Here is a 21,694-nt window from a genome sequence, read left to right as displayed (position 1 = left end):
TTTCTTTTTTTGTGATCCTCCTTACAGAGTTATTGCTTTTTTTTTAATTTATGGTAAAATATTTGATCTCAACTTTCAGTTGCCCTGTGGCCTCATTTTTCCAGTGATAATTTTTGTTAGTAAGCGATGCTACGAATTCTTTTTCTTGTCTTTGATGCTGTGTGTTTCTTCTTTATTACCCAACATTGAGTGAGCTGAATTGTCTCGATCAGCTCCAAGGAGGGTGCTTTTGTAGTTTAGCTGCCTCCAAGGTACACTGCCTCTGGAAAATGTGCCATCCACAAGGTTTTCTGTGTACTTCTTCCACTTCCCTGAATTAAACTGAGTCTGGGAGAGCATCTGCCAGCCTTGCTCACCAGTTCCTGCACCTAGTGTTGCAAACAGTGATACAGCTTTGGTCTCACAATTAGGAGGTGTCATTTTTGCTGGCTTTCCTGAAATCTACCCCCACAGGGCCCTCCATCCACACTTCATGTTCATCCCTTCCTCCTACTTGGCTTCTGTCTAACCTCAACTGTTTTTGTTTAGCTTTTATATATATATTGAAATCTAGAGATATATATCTCTTAGTTTGCCAAAATTAAAGTTTGTGAGATTTTCCTTCTTTTTTTGTGTGTGTATATTTTTACTGTTGTGTTTTATAATTTTTCTCCATAGTTTTTTTCATTTCTTAAGATTTCCAAGGGAAAAAGTGAATAATTCTGACTTATATAGACATTTTTATACCAGAAAAACCTAGGTTAATTTTAATAAACATAACCCATACAAGGATGGAAAAGAAAAATAAAAGGCAATAGGCATAAGAGGAGAATGAGGAAAAACAAATTACAGGAAATCTGCATATAATTTTTAAAATACAGTATAATATACCAAATGCAGATTATGATGTGATAATCTCGTAATTCTCTAGATCATGAAACCTAGTTTCACAGCTGACATATATGTTTTTCCCTTAATGGCTCAAGAACTGATTTGATTGATTAGAAAATGAGGCTGTTGGGATTATAGATATAATATGTGCCAAAAGATAGATATATAAATTAATAGATAAACTGATTGATTCATTGATTTATATCTATCTCATTCCGATAACTCTGGATATAGCCAGTTACGAAACGTGAACTCAAAAATATTCACTCTAAAGAGAAACAGTCATTCCATTCATTTAAGTAAGTCTGACAACTCATAATCGCAGGTTCTTGGGGCCATCACAAGGCTACTGAATCAGGATCTCTAGAAATAGGATGCGGCAATCTACATTTACCTCTCAGGCACTCCTAATGTGAATGAAAGAATGGGAGCGCCTGGCCCAAATAAATGCTCCCTCATTAACTAACCGACTTACAGCCCACGGCCACAACACTAGGAAGCAGCAGAGACAATGTTCCAATATACCAGGGGTCTGCAACCCCTGGGCCATGGACCAGTACCAGTCCACAGCCTGTTAGGAACTGGGCCGCACAGCAGGAGGTGAGCGGCAGGCACGAGTGAAGCTTCATCTGTATTTACAGCCGCTCCCCGTCACTCGCATTACCGCCTGAGTTCCTCCTCCTGTCAGATCAGCGGCAGCATTAGATTCTCATAGTAGCGTGAATCCTACTGTGAACTGCGCGTGTGAGGGATCTAGGTTGCGTGTTCCTTATGAGAATCTGATGCCTGATGATCTGAGGTGGAGCTGAGGCAGTGATGCTAGCACTGGGAAGCGGCTGCAAATACAGATTATCATTAGCAGAGAGGTTTGACTGCACAGAGACCATAATAAATCAATTGCTTGCAGACTCATAGCAAAACCCTATCAGTGAGTGGCAAGTGAAAACAAGCTCAGGGCTCCCACTGATTCTGCATTATGGTGAGTTGTATAATTATTTCATTATATAATACAATGTAAGAATAATAGAAATAAAGTACACAATAAATGTAATGTGCTTGAATCATCCCAAAACCATCCCCCCCACTCCGAGTCTTCCATGAAACCGGTCACTGGTGCCAAAAAAGTTGGGGATCACTGCAATATACTGCTCAGGTCTGACTCAAAAACCAATGCTTTCGAACTATTTTGCAATAGAGGTAAGTTCTCTGAAATATTTATAAAATTTTAGATTTACAGAGGGATAAAAAAGAGTGAGAAAGACAAGCAGATGTTACCTCAAAACAAAAGACTGCTGGAGAATATGAAGGAATTCAAATTTATCAGCTAATTTCATAGATGAGAACTGCTCAGTCAGGGCGCATGACCAGTGAACTCACAAAGGGATCTGGATTCAGAAGGGCTCGCATGTGGGGTTTAAAGTTCTCTGGTTGCCATCTTGAAATTCTTGATAATTTTGTTATGGGAATGGTGTTTTGCTTATGAAGTCCATTGGGATAGGGGAGCATGTGTCAGGGGTTCAGAGTCTTGGCTCATACACAGGCCCGGCATTGCCCCCATATGAGTCTGGGTAACTTACTTCCCTGTCCCCCGCTCCCCAGGGACCCCAGCTTTCCCCTTCCCACTCCTGCCTAGTGACTACTGCTGCCCTGGGTGCAAACACGGAAAGAGATGGGATTAGATATGCACACCCCACGGTGTCTCAGTGTTGGGTATAGGGATGCCACCTGCACCCTGGGCTGGCAGTGTCCCAGTGCATTTGGTGGATGACTCAGTGGGGACTAGCCTCTTGCTTACCCCAATCCAGGTACCTAGTGTGTCTTGGAGCAGAGACTGCAATACACTGGGAGGTCCCCTGTCCACCGTGGGTTGGGACAGTGGGCCCATGGAAAGGGGAGAGGCCTGTCTCAACTTCTACCCCAGCCAGAGAAGGGCAGACATGTTAGCCCAGGAGCTAGCAACTAGCCGCTGGCGACTAGCAGCAGCTAGTCAGCTGTGTGTGCATTAAATCACAGGGTGGCGTTCCTGGGTACCTGTCAGGATCTGCCCTTGCCTCTTGTGTATGCCTAAGGGGGCATGGCATTAAATACCAAATTAGAAAAAAATCTGGACAGGTCAAGAGAGAAAGAGACTGTGCAAGAAAGGAAAAAGCTTTCTATTTTTATGCCTTTAATGGCACTTTTTTGTGATTTCTGAACAAGGGGCTCTGCATTTTAGTTCTGCACTGGCCTCCAAAACTTACGTAGCCAGTCCTATAAGGAGTAGATTTTAAGGGTTTTCACACTTGAAAGATGATAACCATGCCCTTCTCCAAGGTGACCTGGAACCATGGCCAAGGCCAGAATGCTGGACGAGCACTGTTCAAAGTCTCCAAATCCTGCTACTCGTGTTCTGGTCAACTGATCTGTTACTTTTTCATCTCACAACTAACACTGGAGAACTACAAAGAATTCAAGGAAGAATTCAAGTTCCAGCTTTGGCTGCATTTATGTCCAAAACCTGAGGCTTCTGCTTTAATCGTGTAGAAACTTCCAAAAGAATCACCTTGGAAACCAAGAGAATATGATCATGAAAATTAGCTAGAAGCAAATATCCTCCAGAGCAGTCAACCTGCCTGCAAAATCCTTTCATTACCTTTATAGAGAAAATTTCCCCAGTAACCATAACAAACACAAAGCAAGGGAAATAAAATGTCCACTGCAGGATTTCTAAAGGGAGGTATACATTTGGGTAGAAAATTCATTTTTCATGCATTTAGAGTAGTTCACAAGGTAAATACAAATATGTTGTCATCACGTTAAAAAAAAATGAACCTTGTAACTCCCTACACATCAGCTTTTCTAGAGGGGAAAAAGGTGTTTGCTGCAGTAAACTGATATATTAAATAAAAATGCAAGTTTCTTCTTAACATTTTCTTCCTTTAAACACTATAGGACATGAGCCCCTTCAGGTTAGAAACTGGCAATCTAAAATCATCTCACGTCTAGGAATAAACCTACCTAAGGAGAAAAAAGACATGTATGCAGAAAATTATAAGACACTGATGAAAGAAATTAAAGATGATACAAATAGATGGAGAGATATACCATGTTCTTGGATTGGAAGAATCAACATTGTGAAAGTGACTCTACTACCCAAAGCAATCTACAGATTCAATGCAACCCCTATCAAACTACCACTGGCATTTTTCACAGAACTAGAACAAAAAATTTCACAATTTGTATGGAAACACAAAAGACCCCGAATAGCCAAAGCAATCTAGAGAACGAAAAACGCAGCTGGAGGAATCAGGCTCACAGACTTCAGACTATACTACAAAGCTACAGTAATCAAGACAGTATGGTACTGGCACAAAAACAGAAATATAGATCAATGGAACAGGATAGAAAACCCAGAGATAAACCCACACACATATGGTCACCTTATCTTTGATAAAGGAGGCAAGAATATACAGTGAAGAAAAGACAGCCTCTTCAATAAGTGGTGCTGGGAAAACTGGACAGGTACACGTAAAAGTATGAAATTAGAACACTCCCTAACACCATACACAAAAATAAACTCAAAATGGATTAAAGACCTAAATGTAAGGCCAGACACTATCAAATTCTTAGAGGAAAACACAGGCAGAACACTCTATGACATAAATCACAGCAAGATCCTTTTTGACCCACCTCCTAGAGAAATGGAAATAAAAACAAAAATAAACAAATGGGACCTAATGAAACTTAAAACCTTTTGCATAGCAAAGGAAACCATGAACAAGACCAAAAGACAACCCTCAGAATGGGAGAAAATATTTGCAAATGAAGCAACTGACAAAGAATTCATCTCCAAAATTTACAAGCAGCTCATGCAGCTCAATATCAAAAAAACAAACAACCCAATACAAAAATGGGCAGAAGACCTAAATAGACATTTCTCCAAAGAAGATATACACACTGCCAACAAACACATGAAAGGATGCTCAACATCACTAATCATTAGAGAAATGCAAATCAAAACTACAATGAGATATCATCTCACACCAGTCAGAATGGCCATCGTCAAAAAATCTACAAACAATAAATGCTGGAGAGGGTGTGGAGAAAGTGGAACACTCTTGCACTGTTGGTGGGGACATAAATTGATACAGCCACTATGGAGAACAGTATGGAGGTTCCTTAAAAAACTAAAAATAGAACTACCATATGACCCAGCAATCCCACTGCTGGGCATATACCCTGAGAAAACCATAATTCAAAAAGAGTCATGTACCAAAATGTTCATTGCAGCTCTATTTACAATAGCCAGGACATGGAAGCAACCTAAGTGTCCATCAACAGATGAATGGATAAAGAAGATGCGGCACATATATACAATGGAATATTACTCAGCCATAAAAAGAAACGAAACTGAGGTATTTGTAGTGAGGTGGATGGACCTAGAGTCTGTCATACAGAGTGAAGTAAGTCAGAAAGAGAAAAACAAATACCGTATGCTAACACATATATATGGAATCTAAGAAAAAAAAAAAAGGTCATGAAGAACCTAGGAGCAAGACGGGAATAAAGACACAGACCTACTAGAGAATGGACTTGAGGATATGGGAAGGGGGAAGGGTAAGCTGGGACAAAGTGAGACAGTGGCATGGACATATATACACTACCAAACATAAAATAGATAGCTAGTGGGAAGCAGCCACATAGCACAGGGAGATCAGCTCGGTGCTCTGTGACCACCTAGATGGGTGGGATAGGGAGGGCGGGAGGGAGGGAGACGCAAGAAGGAAGCGATATGGGAACATATGTATATGTATAACTGATTCACTTTGTTATAAAGCAGAAACTAACACACCATTGTAAAGCAATTATACTCCAATAAAGATATTTAAAAAAAGATGTTAAAACCCCCCCAAAAATAAAAAATAAAATCATCCCACAAAACTAAAATTCCATTTATTCTACTCTTTTTCCTAAAATTCCATTTATTCTACTCTTCTTCCTAGCAGAGATGTTAAGAACACCAGGTGCTTTCTTCCACTTTTCCAGGAAAAATACCATTTTTAAAAGAATAGAAGGGGAAACCCTAGAGAATCCTGGCAGAAACGAAGACCATAAAATAAACAAACATGTTTGAATATTTGAATTAATAATTTTAAGACAAGAGAGAAGCAATACAAAATGTTAGCAATACAAATACCAAAAATGGAATAAAATTTGCTTCACATGGCCAAATCACATCTTAGAAGCCTGAGTAATTCTCCCAGAAAAATGAAAGTGGGAAAAGGAGCCATTTCATATACAAACACACGATACTTCTCATAGACTGTTATGCTCCTTTTCTTCTTTCTTGTCCACGAAAGAGTAAGACAAGACAGAAATATGAGTAAGAATCAGTTTTGGATGCTGTGATTTGCTTAATTTTTTATGGCCTTAGCTTGAGGGTTTCTGACTTATGTCTTCCTCCTCTTTTTGTTCTTAAGGAAATACCAGCTGGCAGTGGATGGCGATCTTTCCCTCTGTCTTCTCCCTGCCTCCTCTTCCCACTCCTGGTTTGGACTTTAACTCTCACCAGAGCGATCATCTCCTCTCCCGTTTTCTTTACAATGAATCTATACTTTATAACTCTCCTGACCCTCGCTCCTCATGTCTTCATATTGCAGCTCTTCTCTCCTTCCATTATTCCCTTTTGTTCACCTGCCTGTGTATCACAACTGCTAGAACATATGGACAATGTTATAAGCAAACCGGCGCTTTTTCTCACAATACATTAATTATATTCCTCAGCTCTCCCCAAAGTCCCATCCAACTGTTATACATACATACTGCTTCATGTCATGTGAGATTAAGAGGCACAGAATTAGACCAACCACCATCTAATCTGGACTGTGCCTCACCGACAAGCTCCTCACATCACCTTGGGAGTAAACAATCAGGTCTCAAACACACCCACGTGTATTTGGCTTCTACGCTTTTTGGTCTGGTCACGATGCCTGTGTGCTTTCCAAGAGGACACTTTCACACACGAGGCTAGTCAAATGTTAGTTCTCAAACCCAAGAGAGAAGGAACTGAATGATTTCAGATTGAGAACAGTGGTCATGACTATTCATATCCCAGAAAAGGACAATCATACCTTTGTAATTGCAGTAAAAACCTTTTCCAGAATGGCATTTGGCTGGGCTATTTGTGGTCCATTGGCCTGAATGTTGAGGGCTATGGCACATGGTTTGGCTACAAATCTAAAAAAAAAAAAAAAAGACACAAGTTATTCTCTCTATAGATGTTCTTAATGTCATCAGTTAAACACTACTCAACTGTCCCAGTAAAGTGCTGATAGGATTTTATGGGTAGACATTGTCAACATTCATGTGTCAGTACCTTTAAAGCAGATTTAACTTTTTTTTTCCTCCTTTAATCTCGCAGCAGTAACAGTAAAAAAAAAAAATCCTTTTAAAATATTGAAACCTCCTGATACTCAAGGTCTAATGAGACTGAACAGATAGAAAGACTATCAAATGACAAATATAAATCTGCGTGAGATACATAAACCAAAAAAACCATGATTTTGAAATGACAATTTACATTCTTCTTACTAACAAGTCATGTTATATTTTTACTATGAGAAAGTGTTTACTAACCGTCTGATTATACATACAGAAAGTATGCTTTTGATCAACCCTAGTCCAAAAATTCGCCATTTTTGTCTCTATGATCAAAGTGTGCTATGTTCAGACCCAATTCCGTAGGACGTCTTAAAATTCTCTATGCTTATTTCCTTCTTTCTCATAAACAATCATGAAAGGTGTCAAACAGCACGATGTCCCAGCCAAGCTGAAAAGTTTGAAATGGTTATAAACATCAGCTACACCGTTTTTATTGTAAGCAAATGATTATGTCAAGAAGAACAGGAAGACTTAGCTGCATTTCTAGCCGTGTTTGATGTATGAACGAGGCATGGGAGGAATGCAGGTAGAGGGCATGGGGCCCCAAAAGTATGATGATGTCTCTAAAACTTTTTTAAAAAGAAAAGCATTACAGTTGTTTTAGACTAAATGGTCCAGAAATAAGGTGCGATACATGTTCCTTTCTAGTAGTGACATTTAACTTTTTCTATAAATACAAATAATATAATAACATATGAAAGTATGATCCAAATTAATTTAATGTTGGCCAAAAGCAACCGATAAATATACAAAACAGGGGCTTCCCCAGTGGCGCAGTGGTTAAGAACCCGCCTGCCAATGCAGGGGACACGGGTTCGAGCTCTGGTCCGGGAAGATCCCACATGCCGCAGAGCAACTAAGCCCGTGCGCCACATCTACTGAAGCCTGCACACCTAGAGCCCATGCTCCGCAACAAGAAGCCACCGCAATGAGAAGCCCGCGCACCGCAACGAAGAGTAGCCCCCGCTCGCCGCAACTAGAGAAAGCCCACGTGTAACAACAAAGGCCCAACGCAGCCAAAAATAAATAAATAAAAACAAATAAATTAAAAATACGTATATACAAAACAGATCATGAGTAATTCTTAGATGAGGCTTCTTTAATAATAATGAATGAGTTAAAGAACAGTAGACAAGGGAGGAATTTTTTTTAAGGGGGACTAATGATGTTTACATACATGGTAACACATAATATCCCACTGGGTCCTATTTCAAGTAAAAGACAAAAAAATGTATTCCAACAGGAGAATGGAGAACTATACGTGCAAGCCTAAACCAGGAAAGATACACCCAGAAAATGCAATATAAATCCTGTTTCACTGGGCTCTCTGGGACGAAGTTAGGAAGAATAAACACCCTTTCCTAGTATGTAAATCTAGAAACTGGAATTTTCCTAAACTTTTGCATTCTCAGTTCTTTGTAACATAAAATTTTCTAAAACATGTTACCTATGCCCCTACCTTCTTAAAGAGAAGTGTAGTATTTTTTTAAATAAGTTTGGGTCTTCACTGTGAACAGTAATCGTGGAGCTATGGATGTAGCTAGTGGAAAGAAAGAAAGTTTGATGGGCAATAAGCAGAAGAATGTGCAGAACTTGTTCCCTTGACAAAGTTTCCTGCTTCATGGTTATCTGCCTCTTCATCATAAGGTATAATGCGGGGTGTGAAAAGACATGAGATCAGCAAAAGTTTTTTTAAAAAGGTAAAAATTAGCTTGGTATAAAAGCCAAAATCAACACTTCCAATGGTTGCCTTCTACTCTTCCCTGTTGGATTTCTCCCCAGCCCTCCCTCGTCTTCCCAATTCCCACAACTTCTGAAACACTGCATTCAAATTCCCTTTCGGAATTTGGCATCATCATCCTTGGAACAACCTCCTGTTCTAGTACATGGTCTGCTTTCTTCTTCTAAAGAGCGAAGAGTCTAAATTCAAAGGCTGATCACGTCATCTCCGAATATGCCATGACAATGCCTGGCATACGCAGGAGAGGGTCAAGAAATCTGATCAACTGGCTATCTTCTGTAAATGTGTTTTCACTGTTGCCATCATTGTTGTGAGTACTGTGGACAAGTTAACAGACTATCGCTCTGTGTCCCACAACAATGCGTGGGCAGACGCTAGGAGAGTCAAGAAATTCACTCAACAGAATCTCTTCAAAACAACTTCCTTATCTTTGCTATCATCTCCCAGTAACATACAAAAGCATTCAAAAAGGTTCTTTTTTTTTTTTAACATCTTTATTGGAGTATAATTGCTTTACAATGGTGTGTTAGTTTCTGCTTTACAACAAAATGAATCAGTTATATATATACATATGTTCCCATATCTCTTCCCTCTTGCGTCTCCCTCCCTCCCACCCTCCCTATCCCACCCCTCCAGGCAGTCACAAAGCACTGAGCTGATGTCCCTGTGCTATGCGGTTCTTTTAGTATGTTATACAATATAAGGTTTTACACCTCACTCCTCCTCTTTTAAACTTCAAACCACTTTTTTGAAACTCTTCTCTAAATTTCCAGCACTAATAACAACAGCATCTTGAAGAAGGCATATCCCTTGGTCATCAAGCTTATGAAGTTTTGATAATCAAAATTATCAAATATATATGATGCTCTGTAAACATATTTTTTAAGCAGTGTCTAAAGGATAGGTGGGAATTATCTCTGCTACTGTCTGGCTACAGAGCCTTAGTTAGCTTCAGAAATTAATCTCTCTGTGCCCGATGTCCTCATATGTAAAAAATTATAATAATTACATAGGTACATAAGTTGTGTGTATGTACAAACACACGTATATGTTAAAACACCATGTTACATGGTCTCTTTGTCTAAAATCTTTGACGGGAGCCATGTGTATGGTTTCACACCACAGCATTTACACACCGTGACTCTCTGGGTCCAGCAACACACTAAGCTTCAGCTACGTTGTGTCAAGCCATGTGCCTTCAACAAGCTCTGAAAGTACCAAGCGAAAAAGAAGAGACCAGAAACCAAGACAGGCAACTGAAAAACACAAGGGTCATCAGGTAGAGTAACCACTTACCTCAGTTTACCCTCACAGTCTGGTTGTCCCAGCATCATTATTAATGGTACCACCTTTACTGACAAAAGCATCCCTGCTTGCTATTCTGCCACAATAATTTAAGTGTTCCCCATTTGGGCAATAAATTAGCAAGCCCCATCGTCAAGCCTCAGACCTGAGTCCACACCAGCAGTGCCTTCAGGTTCTGAGCCCATCCACACCTGGCCTTCTCTCAGGACTCAAACCTCCCCAGCTCCCCCATCAATCTCCACGGCCCTATAGGGTGGTGTGCCCACACTTATCACAGGAAGAGTTGCTATGTATATGTGTGTCCCTCTTCCCTGTGTGTGTGGTCTCTTTCATGGAGGCTGGAATGACCTTAATGACACTTCCCATCTCCAGGGGACCCTAACACACCAACCCACCTACTCTCCCTCAACCAGATGAGGCAGGATTATCACCACCCGCACTTTGCAGAGAGGGTTAGGGAGGCAAGTATCCTCTGCCTCCAGGGCAAGGGAAGCAGAGGACAGGATACTTCTTTCCCAGGAAGGTCAATGTTATCATCAGCTCCCCATCTTAATTTACTGGCCAAGCTAAGTCCCCAGTTCTGAGGATTTGTGGAGCGGGGTGGGGTGTGAGGAGTGACAGACAAATTTAACAGAATTTAACTCAATGTAAAGGTTGAAGATTTCTACAGTTTAAATGGTCCATGATGGGTATGTACAATAAATCAAACCACCTCAATGCTTTGAAAGAAGTTACTATGCCATAGAATATTTTAATGAAATGCCTGGCATACTGTGGGCACTCAATGAATACCTAATGAATGAATGAACAAATCAGCTAAAATACAATGGCAGGTACCCGTCCTCTTTTTTTCATGGGGTTGTGCATTTTAACACCCTTAAATACCCACATCTACTCAGGGTCCTCATTTGGGACTCAGAGGGTAGGAGACTGACCACTCAAACTCGAGAAGCTGTTTCTATCATTTCCATTGTCCCTATAACGTCATAGCAGCCCTACCAACCTCTCACTAGGCATTCTCTTTTCAACTTATCTAGCACAGACAGCCAAACACTTAATTTCCAAGATTTAAAAAACTTCATACTGTACAGCACAGGGAACTCTACCTAATGCACTCTGGTAACCTAAATGGGAGGGAAGTCCAAAAGGGAGGGGATATCTGTATTCGTATGGCTGACTCATTCTGTTGGGCAGTGGAGGCTAACATGACGTTGCAAAGTAACCATACTCCAATAAAAATTAATTAAAAAAAATTTCACAAGAGAGGCAGAAAACATTAATTTCAAATCCCAAATGAGAGAAGAAAGAAGATATAATTTTTATCTTCCTAAAAGTATTATATGATATATATACATAATATATGATATATATCTTATGTAAGATTATATGAAAATAAAAATTTTATTTGTTTATTCTCCAAAGAATTTGTGTATCACTGCTGGCATTTTTTTTTTTTAAAGAGAGCATATTAGACACCAAATAAAACTCATGACAAAACTACTGTAATTTTAACATCTACTGTCATGGTCCATTAGAGAAACGCTGGATTTTTTTTTTTCTCCAGTGCTGGCTCTAACAGAAGTAAGGCCACGAAAACTGTCTTTCACAAGGGTTGTCGTAGGAGAGAGAGAAACAGAATGAGATAGACAGAGGGTGGGGTAGAGTACCTACAAATATAATGGTTGAAAGGGAATATGTACTTTTGAGCTTTGATGATTGCCTCTACCAGGAAATGCTCACCTAATTACTTTTTTAATCAAAGGCAGCAACACCATCTTCGAAAGATCAAACATCTATGAAGTACTTACATATAGTATAACATATTTGACAGTAAATATAATAAGGATGTAAGCTTTGAAAAATACTAGTCTCAATGTAAAAGCAGAGAAAACACCTAAGACATTCCTACTTTTTAGTTCTATTTAACATCATGTATTTATATTATAAACATGAATTGAATGTCTCTACACAGAGCACCAAGGTAAGCTCTAGGCTGTGGTGTGCTTAAAGGTATACCCAAAACATGAAGTGATTCTTGCACTCAAACACCTTTACACTATGGAAAAAGAGAGTGATCAAAAAAAAAAAAATTGTTTACAGGGTACACGTCAGTTCTAATCACTTAATACTATGTAATCATCTTCAGTGGGGAGCATGGCCAGAGACTTAGTCCTTCCTGACTCCGGCATTTCCTACACTTTTCAAAGTAGCTGGATGGCTGTGGTGGTGGACACACAGACCTACACATGTGATAAAAACTGTACAGAATTAAATCACGCGCACACAACGTACAACTGGGGAAATCTGTGTAAGCTTAACAGATTGTATCAATGTCAATATCCTGCTAGTGATGTCATACTATAGTTTTACAAAAGGTTACCATTGGGGGAAAGTAGGGAAGGGACCATGAGCTCTCAGTGTATTCTTTCTTACAACTGCATGTGAATCTACTGCTATCTCAGGAAAGATACTGATTAAAAAATACTTAAAAGAAGCATTCTGTTTTTGACATGGAGAAATGAGCTCCCAATAAATCAATTTTTCATCCTTAAAAACTCTGCAAAACACGCCAAGCCCCTAAAAACAAAACCAAACTACTTGAGGGCTCTGGAGATGGAATAAAATCAAGTAGACTTTGGAGGGGAGTAAAAAGCTGGAGCAGGAAACCAGCAGAGAACAAGCTCCCGTTTACTTATTTATATATTTAGTTTGCAGCTCAACTCTGAGATCAATCACAGCAGCAGATAAAGCTTTGACAGGAAAACACACTCTCTTGTCTAGCTGCAGGGACCAGGAAAGGAGCCTGGGGAAATCAGATAGTGGCTAGAGAACCACAAAAGAAAAAAGCCAACCTCTAATTCTGCATATAAATGAAGTTATGGCTGACCTCAAACCACATATGTACAAGGTAAACTGAGAGCAGGTAGGAGCTGAGGTTTAAAGAACTGAATGGAGATTGAAGCCATGGCCCACTGCAGGCCTGACAGGCTACAATTTGAATCTAACTGAGTAAATTGCTTGTTAACACAAGACATCTCAACACTCTTCAGAGCAATGCAAAAAAATCCAGAATCTCTACAACATAACTCTCACAATGTCCAGGATACAATCTAACATGTTGACAGAGAGCAAGGAAAATATGGCCCAATTTTAGGGGTAAAGACATGCAAAGACATTCAGTGAATCTGAAGATAGGGCAATGGAAATAATGCAATCTGAGAAAGAGAAAGAAAAAAAATGACAAAGTAAAGAAACACACACTGTGGAACAATTTCAAAAAGGCTAACATATGGGTAATTGGAGTTCCAGGAAAAAAGGAGGCAGACTGGGGAAGAAGAAGAAAATATTAGTACTAGAAAGAAATAATAGTCTATAACTTCCCAAGTCTGATAAAAGACATAAATATACAGATTTAAGAAGCTCAAGAATCCCCGAAATAGATAAGTTCCAAAAAAAGGAAAATCTAGACAAAATCACAGTCAAACTGATGGAAACCAAAGATAAAGAGAAAATATTTAAAGTCACCAACAAAATGGCACATTATACACAGGGAACAATAATTTGAAAAACAAAGGACTTCTTATCAGACATCACAGAGGTTCAATGACAGTGAAACAACACCTTTAAAGTGCTGGTAGCAAAATCAAAACCAAAAAAATTGTCATGCCAAAATTCTATGTCCAGCAAAATTTTTCTTCAAAGAATGAAGGTGACAGGAAAACAAAGGGAATTTGTCTACCACCAGATCCCCACTTCAATAATACTACAGAGAGTTCTTTAGGCTGAAAGGAAGCAAAATCAGAGGGAAGCTTAGATCTCAGGAAAAAATGAAGAACAGAAATGGCAATATATTGATAAATAAAAAGTACTTGGAAGGTCTCTGAAATTAATCACAACCAATTAATAACAGATTAAATACTTAAACCCAATTATGAGAAATAACATATGTCCCACCCGAGACTGTGCTGGAAAGAAACCTAAGTATGAACAAGTGAACATCCAAGAAAAAAGAAATGAACAGGGGGTGACTGATTCAATTCATTGCTTGACCACCAGCACCTCCACAGGCTCCAACATTCACCAGTTATGGGTGTGCCATGGCTACAGTCACAGAAAGTATTACAAACGTTAAACTTACGAGAACAGTATAGATTGGATATTGAAAGCTACGTGGGTGCATGTTTAGATACACATGGGTGCATGTGCCTGGGAGAGTAGGTGTATGTGTGGGACTGTGTATTCTACAATTCTAAGATAAAGCTGCTTCCACATTTAGTGGAAAGATGGCCAGGATGGAGACAGGAGACTGATATTTATTGATAGTTATTAAGTGTCAAGTGCTTTGCAATGTTTTATTCTTTTCTTTTTTTTTTAGTCCAACAACAACTCTTCGAAGTAACTTTTAGTCCCATTTTACAGAAATATAAACTAAATCTCAAAGAAGTTAAAGGATCTCCTCAAGATCTTAACACTTAAATAGTTTAGACAAGATTTAGGCCTGGTCAATCCTAACATAATCTATTAATAAAAACAACATTTTCTCCTTTTCCTAAAATAATAAAACTTGATTAAAAAGGCACTGTTAAAATAATGTGATATAGTCATACACCTTCACTCAGAAATCTCACTTTCAGGTATTTATCTAGGGAAATCTGTCAAACAGAAAAGAAAGCCATAAATGGAAAGATTTTCACGCACCATCATTTTATAATAGGGAAAATGGTAAACAGCTTAATGATTCACTAACAAATGACTCACTGAGTACCTATGATGAGTCAGCCCTGCTTTAAATGTTGGGGATGCAGCAGTGAACAAAATTCCCTGCTTTTATGGAGTTTACATTCCAGTGGGGAAGAAGAGAGATGAAAAATAAAGTGATGCATGTGATGCAAGATAGTGAAAAGTACTGTAGAGAAAAAGAAAGCCTGCTAAGAAGGATGAGGTGGGGTTGCAATTTTCAACGGACTGGTCAGGGAAGGCTCCTGAGAAAGTGAGCAGATTCCTAAGAAGGTAAGGAAATCAAGTAGGAAGAGAAGTGGAGGAAGAACATTCTGGAAGGAACAGCAGCTAAGAGCAAAGGCCCAGAGAAAGGAGTATGCCTGAGATGTTGAAGACACAACCAGAGGGCCAATGAGGCTAGAGCAGAGTTAGGAAGAGCAAGAAGAGAAAGGTGGGGTCGGAGCAGCAAGGCAGCCACATCTTCGTACCTCATGCACTACATGAAGGACTTCGGTTTTTACCATGAGTGAGGCAGGAAGCCACTGCAGGACTCTGAGAAGAAAACCTAAATGAGTGATTTATATTTAAACAGAATTACTGGCTCCTCTCCTGAGAACTGACTAAAGGGGAGCGAGAATGGGAGCAGCCAGGCCAACTGGGGGGTTGCTCCAGTTATCCTGGCGAGAGATGACAGTGGCCCAAAGGGAGGGGTGGCAAAAGAGGTGGTGAGCTGTGGTCAAGTCCTCAAACTATCTTGAATGCTGCGCTCACAGCATGCACTGGATTGAATGTGGGATGAGACGGGAAGAGAGGAATAAAGGATGCCGACTGGTCTTTGCCCTGAGCCCTTGGAAGGATAGAGTTAGTCTGGGGCTAGTAAGTGTGAGGTTAAGCTTATAAGCTATTAGGCTTATACGTGGAGATGCTAAGTAGGCAGTTGGATGGAGTCGTCTGGGGTTCAGGAGAGGTTTGGGCTAGAGATACAAATTTGGTGTCATCAACCTACAGATGCCACATAAAACCATAAGACTAATGAAATCATCTGGGCAGTGAGAATAAATAAATATTTCATACCCTTCGGGCTGATAATGCGACATATAGCCGAGGATTTGGAGAACAAGAATGCCAGAGAGAAAAAGATGGCGGAAGCAGGGGTCAGAGAGGAGAGAGGCTGGAAGATACTATGCTTCTGGTTTTGAAGGTGGAGGAAAGGCTACGAGCCAAGGAATGCAGGTGGCTTCCAGATGCTGGAAAAGCCATGTTAATTTTAAAAAGTGATAAGTAAAAAAAAAAAACCTGATATCAAAACACTGTACCATTTGCCAAAAATTTTTAAATTTTGATAAATTCCAATACTGGCAAGAGTAAGAAGAAACAGGTACTCTGGTAAACTCTTGGTGGGTGTCTAAACTGGTGCAATCTTTGAAAGGCAATTTACCAGTATTTAGCAAATTGTTGAACTGCCTAAGCCCTTGTGAGCATTACTAGTTATATTTCTCCTAGAAATTTACCCCCCAGATATACTGGCATTTTTTAAAATAAAGTTGATTGCGGTACTGCTTAAAATAACAAAAAAGACAGGAAACAGATATTAGAAGGAGCCACATGAAATACGGCACATCCATACAGTGGAATTCCATAAGACAGAATGAGGTAGATCTGCTATGCTTCAAGACATAATAGTCAATGCAGAAGGCAACATACAGCACAACAAGTATAATATCTCATTTGTGTACTTAAAAACAACACTGTTTTCAGGAAGAGCAGTGAGAAATCGTTAACAGTGATAATTTTGGGGGGTTAGGAAGCTTAATTTGCATTTTATACTTTTCTGTATTATTTAAGTTTGGTCATATGTATGCTTTATATTTATTTTAAAGGTAAACAACCTTTACATGTGTTCACTGAATATTTAATAACATGGAAAAAAGCTCAGAAACAAGAGGTACAATAATGTTTATATGCTGACTACTTCTCTATACATATAAATTTCTAACACATGAAAGAAGTTGAAGATAGGCTATTGCCAGATAATAGGATCGTGGCTTACTTTAACATTCTTTTTTATGCTTTCTTATGGTTTTCAACATCTTAAAATGAGGATGCAAACTTTTAACACCAAAAATAAAAAATAAACAGCTTTAAAAATAGAGATGAACTGAATGGTCTCTATGCCAGGTAAGACTCAAAACCTCAGTAACGCCAAAACTGAACATGGAAAGCCCTACGACAGCCGCAATTCAGCTAATTCCATGGACCTCTTGAAGCAAAGGACTCCGCTGTGACTGAGACAAGGGAGAGAACAGTATGTAGAATAAAAATAAAATGCCATTTCAGTACCTTGTCAAGTAGAGAAAAGGATGAAGTTCAATGGCACACCAGAATATATGAAATGGCATGAAATCACTTCAAGAAAAATGTTACCAACATTAACTAAATACTCCAAGAGAGTTCTGAGATGCCTCCAGAAAATAATTGCTTCTGCCTGTGCCTGGAAATGCCATAGACCTTCTCTATTCCTTCATCTATATAATGAAAATCATAATTACACTCTGTTCATGTCGGGAAATATTTCTAAATCATTGGCATCTTGAGACTAACTGGAAAGGGACAGAGATAGGGGAAGATGGCATGCAGAGCAGCAGGCAGGCAGAAGACAATTCTCTCCTTGGGAAAAAATATGAATTTGTTTCTAGGTAGAGTAGAAAGGAAAATTCCTTTCGAGCAAACCCATATCCGAAGTGAATCTGCTCTGAGCTTGGAATGTTGGAAAGCTCTTTAACATTTCTGAACCCTAGTTACCACATTTTAAAAATGGAGCCAATAAAACCTACTTTGCAGAATGTGCGAAGACTGACAGTATTCAACATTTGGAAAATATTCAATAAGTGCTGGCTGGTCTTAAATTCTCACTACAAGGAGCATACATTTCACACATTAGGAGGACCTCTCGTCTGTGCTGCTCAGTAAGCTGTAGTGGGAAACTTATGGGAAAAACACAAGGATGGCAAAAATTCATGAAAGACCCAGAAAAGTTAAGAGCTTACTATGTCACCTGGTCCAGCCTCCTTTTTCCAAGCCAAACTTTCTCTCTAGAGAGATCATTCAAAAACTTCCTTCAAGCATGAAACCTCCCTGTACATTTCTTTGCAATTTCCTGTGAATCTATAATTATTTCAAAATAAAAAGTAGGAAAAAAAATCTTCCCTTGGTATCCTAGTTTAGTTTTTCATCACGTTTGACTCAAAATGTTCTTCCCGCATCATTCTTTCGAGCTGAAATATAAACCCATTTCCTCTTTTCTCAGCCCTCTGGAGAAATGGTACAGTCAATAACCTCCTCAAATATTTGAAAACACTGATGAAGTCATCCTGCATTCTTCTCTCCTCAAGAATAAACAGTGCAGATCCCACAAACGCTTCCTCATCCATCTTTTTCTGTCCTCACTTTAAATTTTTATTTTTTAGCATTTTAAGGGTTCTTTTCTGAATCTAATTGTTTTCTCTAAGGGTATAGAAGAGACCCTTAGACAATGGCTGTTTTTATTAATAAATAATCATGGGAGAGACTTTGCTGTTGTTGTTGCTATTGTTAAAAAAAAATTCACAAGACGCTTTCCAAAACTTACAGCTAAATCAGGAACAGCTGTAGTAAAAGGGACCCGTCAGTCTAGCCTACTCCAATCTCATCAGAGGTACAGATCAGAGACTAGAAAGGCTGAGTGTCATCAGCTGAGAGCTGATTTTTTTTTAACATCTTTATTGGAGTGTAACTGTTTTACAATGGTGTGTTAGTTTCTGCTGTATAATAACAAAGTGAATCAGCTGTACATATACATATATCCCCATATCTCCTCCCTCTTGCATCTCCCGCCCACCCTCCCTATCCCACCCCAAGAAGTGAGATTCTTGGAAAGCCCAAGTTGACTTGAAAAATGTCAAAATTGTCTCCGCTTGCTATACATTTCCAGGATTCTGAAAAAATAAACAAAAACTCTGGACTTCGGATATTTCACCATGAGTTCAACTATTCAAGAAACATACAATCTAGCCATTAAAGGTGAAGTTCATAAAATTCAAAGAAATCGTGTCTTTCTCTTACACAAAGGAAAATATACTCCTGCATTTTGCATAAAATAAGATGCAAAAGGCATTTAAGGTATTTATTAGAAGAAAAACTATACAGCATATATTTATATACGAAAATACCTTGTAGTCAGGAAAGTCTTTAAGGCATTATCACAGCATTAGGATGCTTATAAAATTACCGTAATGGTCAGTGAATCGCTGGGGAATACTGTACACGTATGAGGAAGGTTTTATTTTCAATCTGCTTTCCTTTGCACACTGAAAATGATGCCATCCGGACCTCTCAGTGAGGGATACAACGGTGCCCTCATAGCATTTGCCACTGTCGGCTATGCCTCTTCAACTTACCGAGTGCGGTTGCGGCAACTCCATCTCTTCCTGCTGCTTCCAGCACACAGAACAAATCAAGAGCTCTGCCAGAGTGCTTCAGAATTCCCTCTGACTGTCCCCCTCAGCACTGTTACAGACACCTTCCTTGTCACTGTCCTCATCCTGGCCCTGTGACGGGGTCTAGGCACCCCTTATCACTCATCTTCCTCAGATGACCAGCCGAGGAGAGCACAGGTGCAAGGAGCAAGTCTTCAAGGTCTGCTGACAGATCGTCTTACAGGACCTTGTTACTGGTAGATCGGTCTCGAAATCGGCCCTAAAGCTAAACGTTAGGTCTGGGAGAGTTCCAAGCCTTCCTGTAACGCATTAATCCTTTAATTCCTTACATTTGCCGGGTGCCTTGCAATTCACCAAGTGCTTTCACACTTTCCTCTCAGTCAATCTTCAAAGTATCTCCAAGGGCTATGCAAGCAGATTTTCTTATCACTGTTTTACAAAAGAGGAGTTCAGTGTCTCAGTGACCTGAACTAAAAATTAAGGGGTAAAGGTGCATGCAATATAGACCCCTCTTACTCTACTCAAGAGCTGCACTCTCTAATATTTCTGTCTTTAGTTGGTTACACATGCTCACGGGTCTGTGAACATTTCCTTTGGCCCAGATATCAGAATCACAAGGACTGTCCACTGGTGCCTCAAAACCACAAGATTTGATCATCAATGAACCATGCCTGGTTTTATTTTACCCCTGGTCTACCGCTGAAGACTTCTGGGTGTGTGTGAAGGTAACGAAGACAGTGCCCTTGAGCCTAAGGGTGAATTACCAGTAATACAACGACTTTCAAAACAGAATTTCAAAACAGAGTGAGCAGTTCAGGAAGGAGAGTTTCATAAAGGTTTTCATTTGAGGTCATGATCTACCAATATGCCAGAATTCCCCCCAGAAGAATTCGACAGCCTAACACCAATTTTAACACCAACTACCTATCGTGTGCCTGTTTCACCAGCAAAGAAGACTGTAAAAAACAGACTGGACGCCACCCATCACACACTGACAGGAAGGGAGAAAGCAGACTTGACATCAGCAAATCAGTTTTGTCTAAAAAATGGTATAAGTTGAATGATAATATACGTACTGCATTGATCACAGTGCCAGGTCAGAGCAGGTCCTCTGACTGGTCATCAGCCCCCAAAAGCCCCCACCCCAATATCTCTCAAAGACTCCTATGGCCTCAGCAAACTCCTTCCCATAGAGATCAAGCCTAACGACAGCACTGCAGTGTTTACTTGATCATCATGATGGTTTACTTTCATCCAAGGCTTCATACTTTTCATAAGTATTCTTACTCTCCTAACTTCACCTGACTCCGTAATTAGCATTAATGAAGATTTATAGGTGAGGGGCTTCCCTGGTGGTGCAGTGGTTAAGAATCCGCCTGCCAATGAAGGGGACACAGGTTCAAGCCCTCGTCCGGGAAGATCCCACATGCTGTGGAGCAACTAAGCCCGGGCGCCACAACTACTGAGCCTGCACTCTAGAGCCCACGAGCCACAACTACTGAGCCCGTGCTCTAGAGCCCACGAGCCACAACTACTGAGCCTGCGTGCCACAACTATTGAAGCCCGTGTGTCTAGAGCCCATGCTCCACAACAAGAGGAGCCATGATGAGAAGCCCGCGCACCGCAACGAAGAGTAGCCCCCGCTCACCACAACTAGAGAAAGCCCGCACGCAGCAACGAAGACCCAACACAGCCAAAAATAAATTAAATAAATTTATTTTTTTAAAAAGATTCATAGGTGAGGAAACAGAGGCCCAGAAACAATGTCATCCCCAAACCTAGGGGCAAATCGGACTCTAGGATAGACAGCTTCTCTCAGTCGGCTGCCTTTTCCTATTCCTTTCTCATATTTAACATGCTGTCCCAGGATGGAATTGTGTGGGAGGAATGTGAACCTAACAAATTTGTCTGCAAATCCCTCAAGTTCTGCTAGGACTTCTGCCTGACGCCCCCATGTCAGCAGTGGGCAGTGTGTGTTCACACCACGCTTCAGCACAGCTTAGGAGTTCTCTCTGAGAGAGTGTGCGTCCACGAGGATCTAGTCAGGAAAACAGAAACTGAAAGTTATTCTGACAGAGAGAATTTAATGCAAGGAATGAGTTAAATTGGTATAGGAGAACTGAAAGACACAAAGGCGACCCTGAGAGGTCACAGAGGAAGAAGA

General features: G+C 40.0%; 1 protein-coding gene across 1 annotated transcript in view; it reads right to left on the bottom strand.

The window, feature by feature from the left end:
- The window catches only part of CERS6 (ceramide synthase 6), a 320,250-nt gene that overhangs the window by 225,951 nt on the left and 72,605 nt on the right, over nucleotides 1-21,694 (bottom strand). Inside the window, exon 2 of the mRNA XM_082840643.1 lies at nucleotides 6,981-7,086. Within this exon, the coding sequence (XP_082696769.1) occupies nucleotides 6,981-7,086 (106 nt within the window). The remainder of the gene's footprint in view (nucleotides 1-6,980; nucleotides 7,087-21,694) is intronic.

The sequence above is a fragment of the Leucopleurus acutus genome, assembly GCF_964270905.1.
Source record: "Leucopleurus acutus genome assembly, chromosome: 6".
Taxonomy (NCBI): Eukaryota; Metazoa; Chordata; class Mammalia; order Artiodactyla; family Delphinidae; genus Leucopleurus; species Leucopleurus acutus.
Note: the sequence above shows the minus strand (reverse complement) of the source record. Positions and strands in the feature narration are given on the sequence as shown.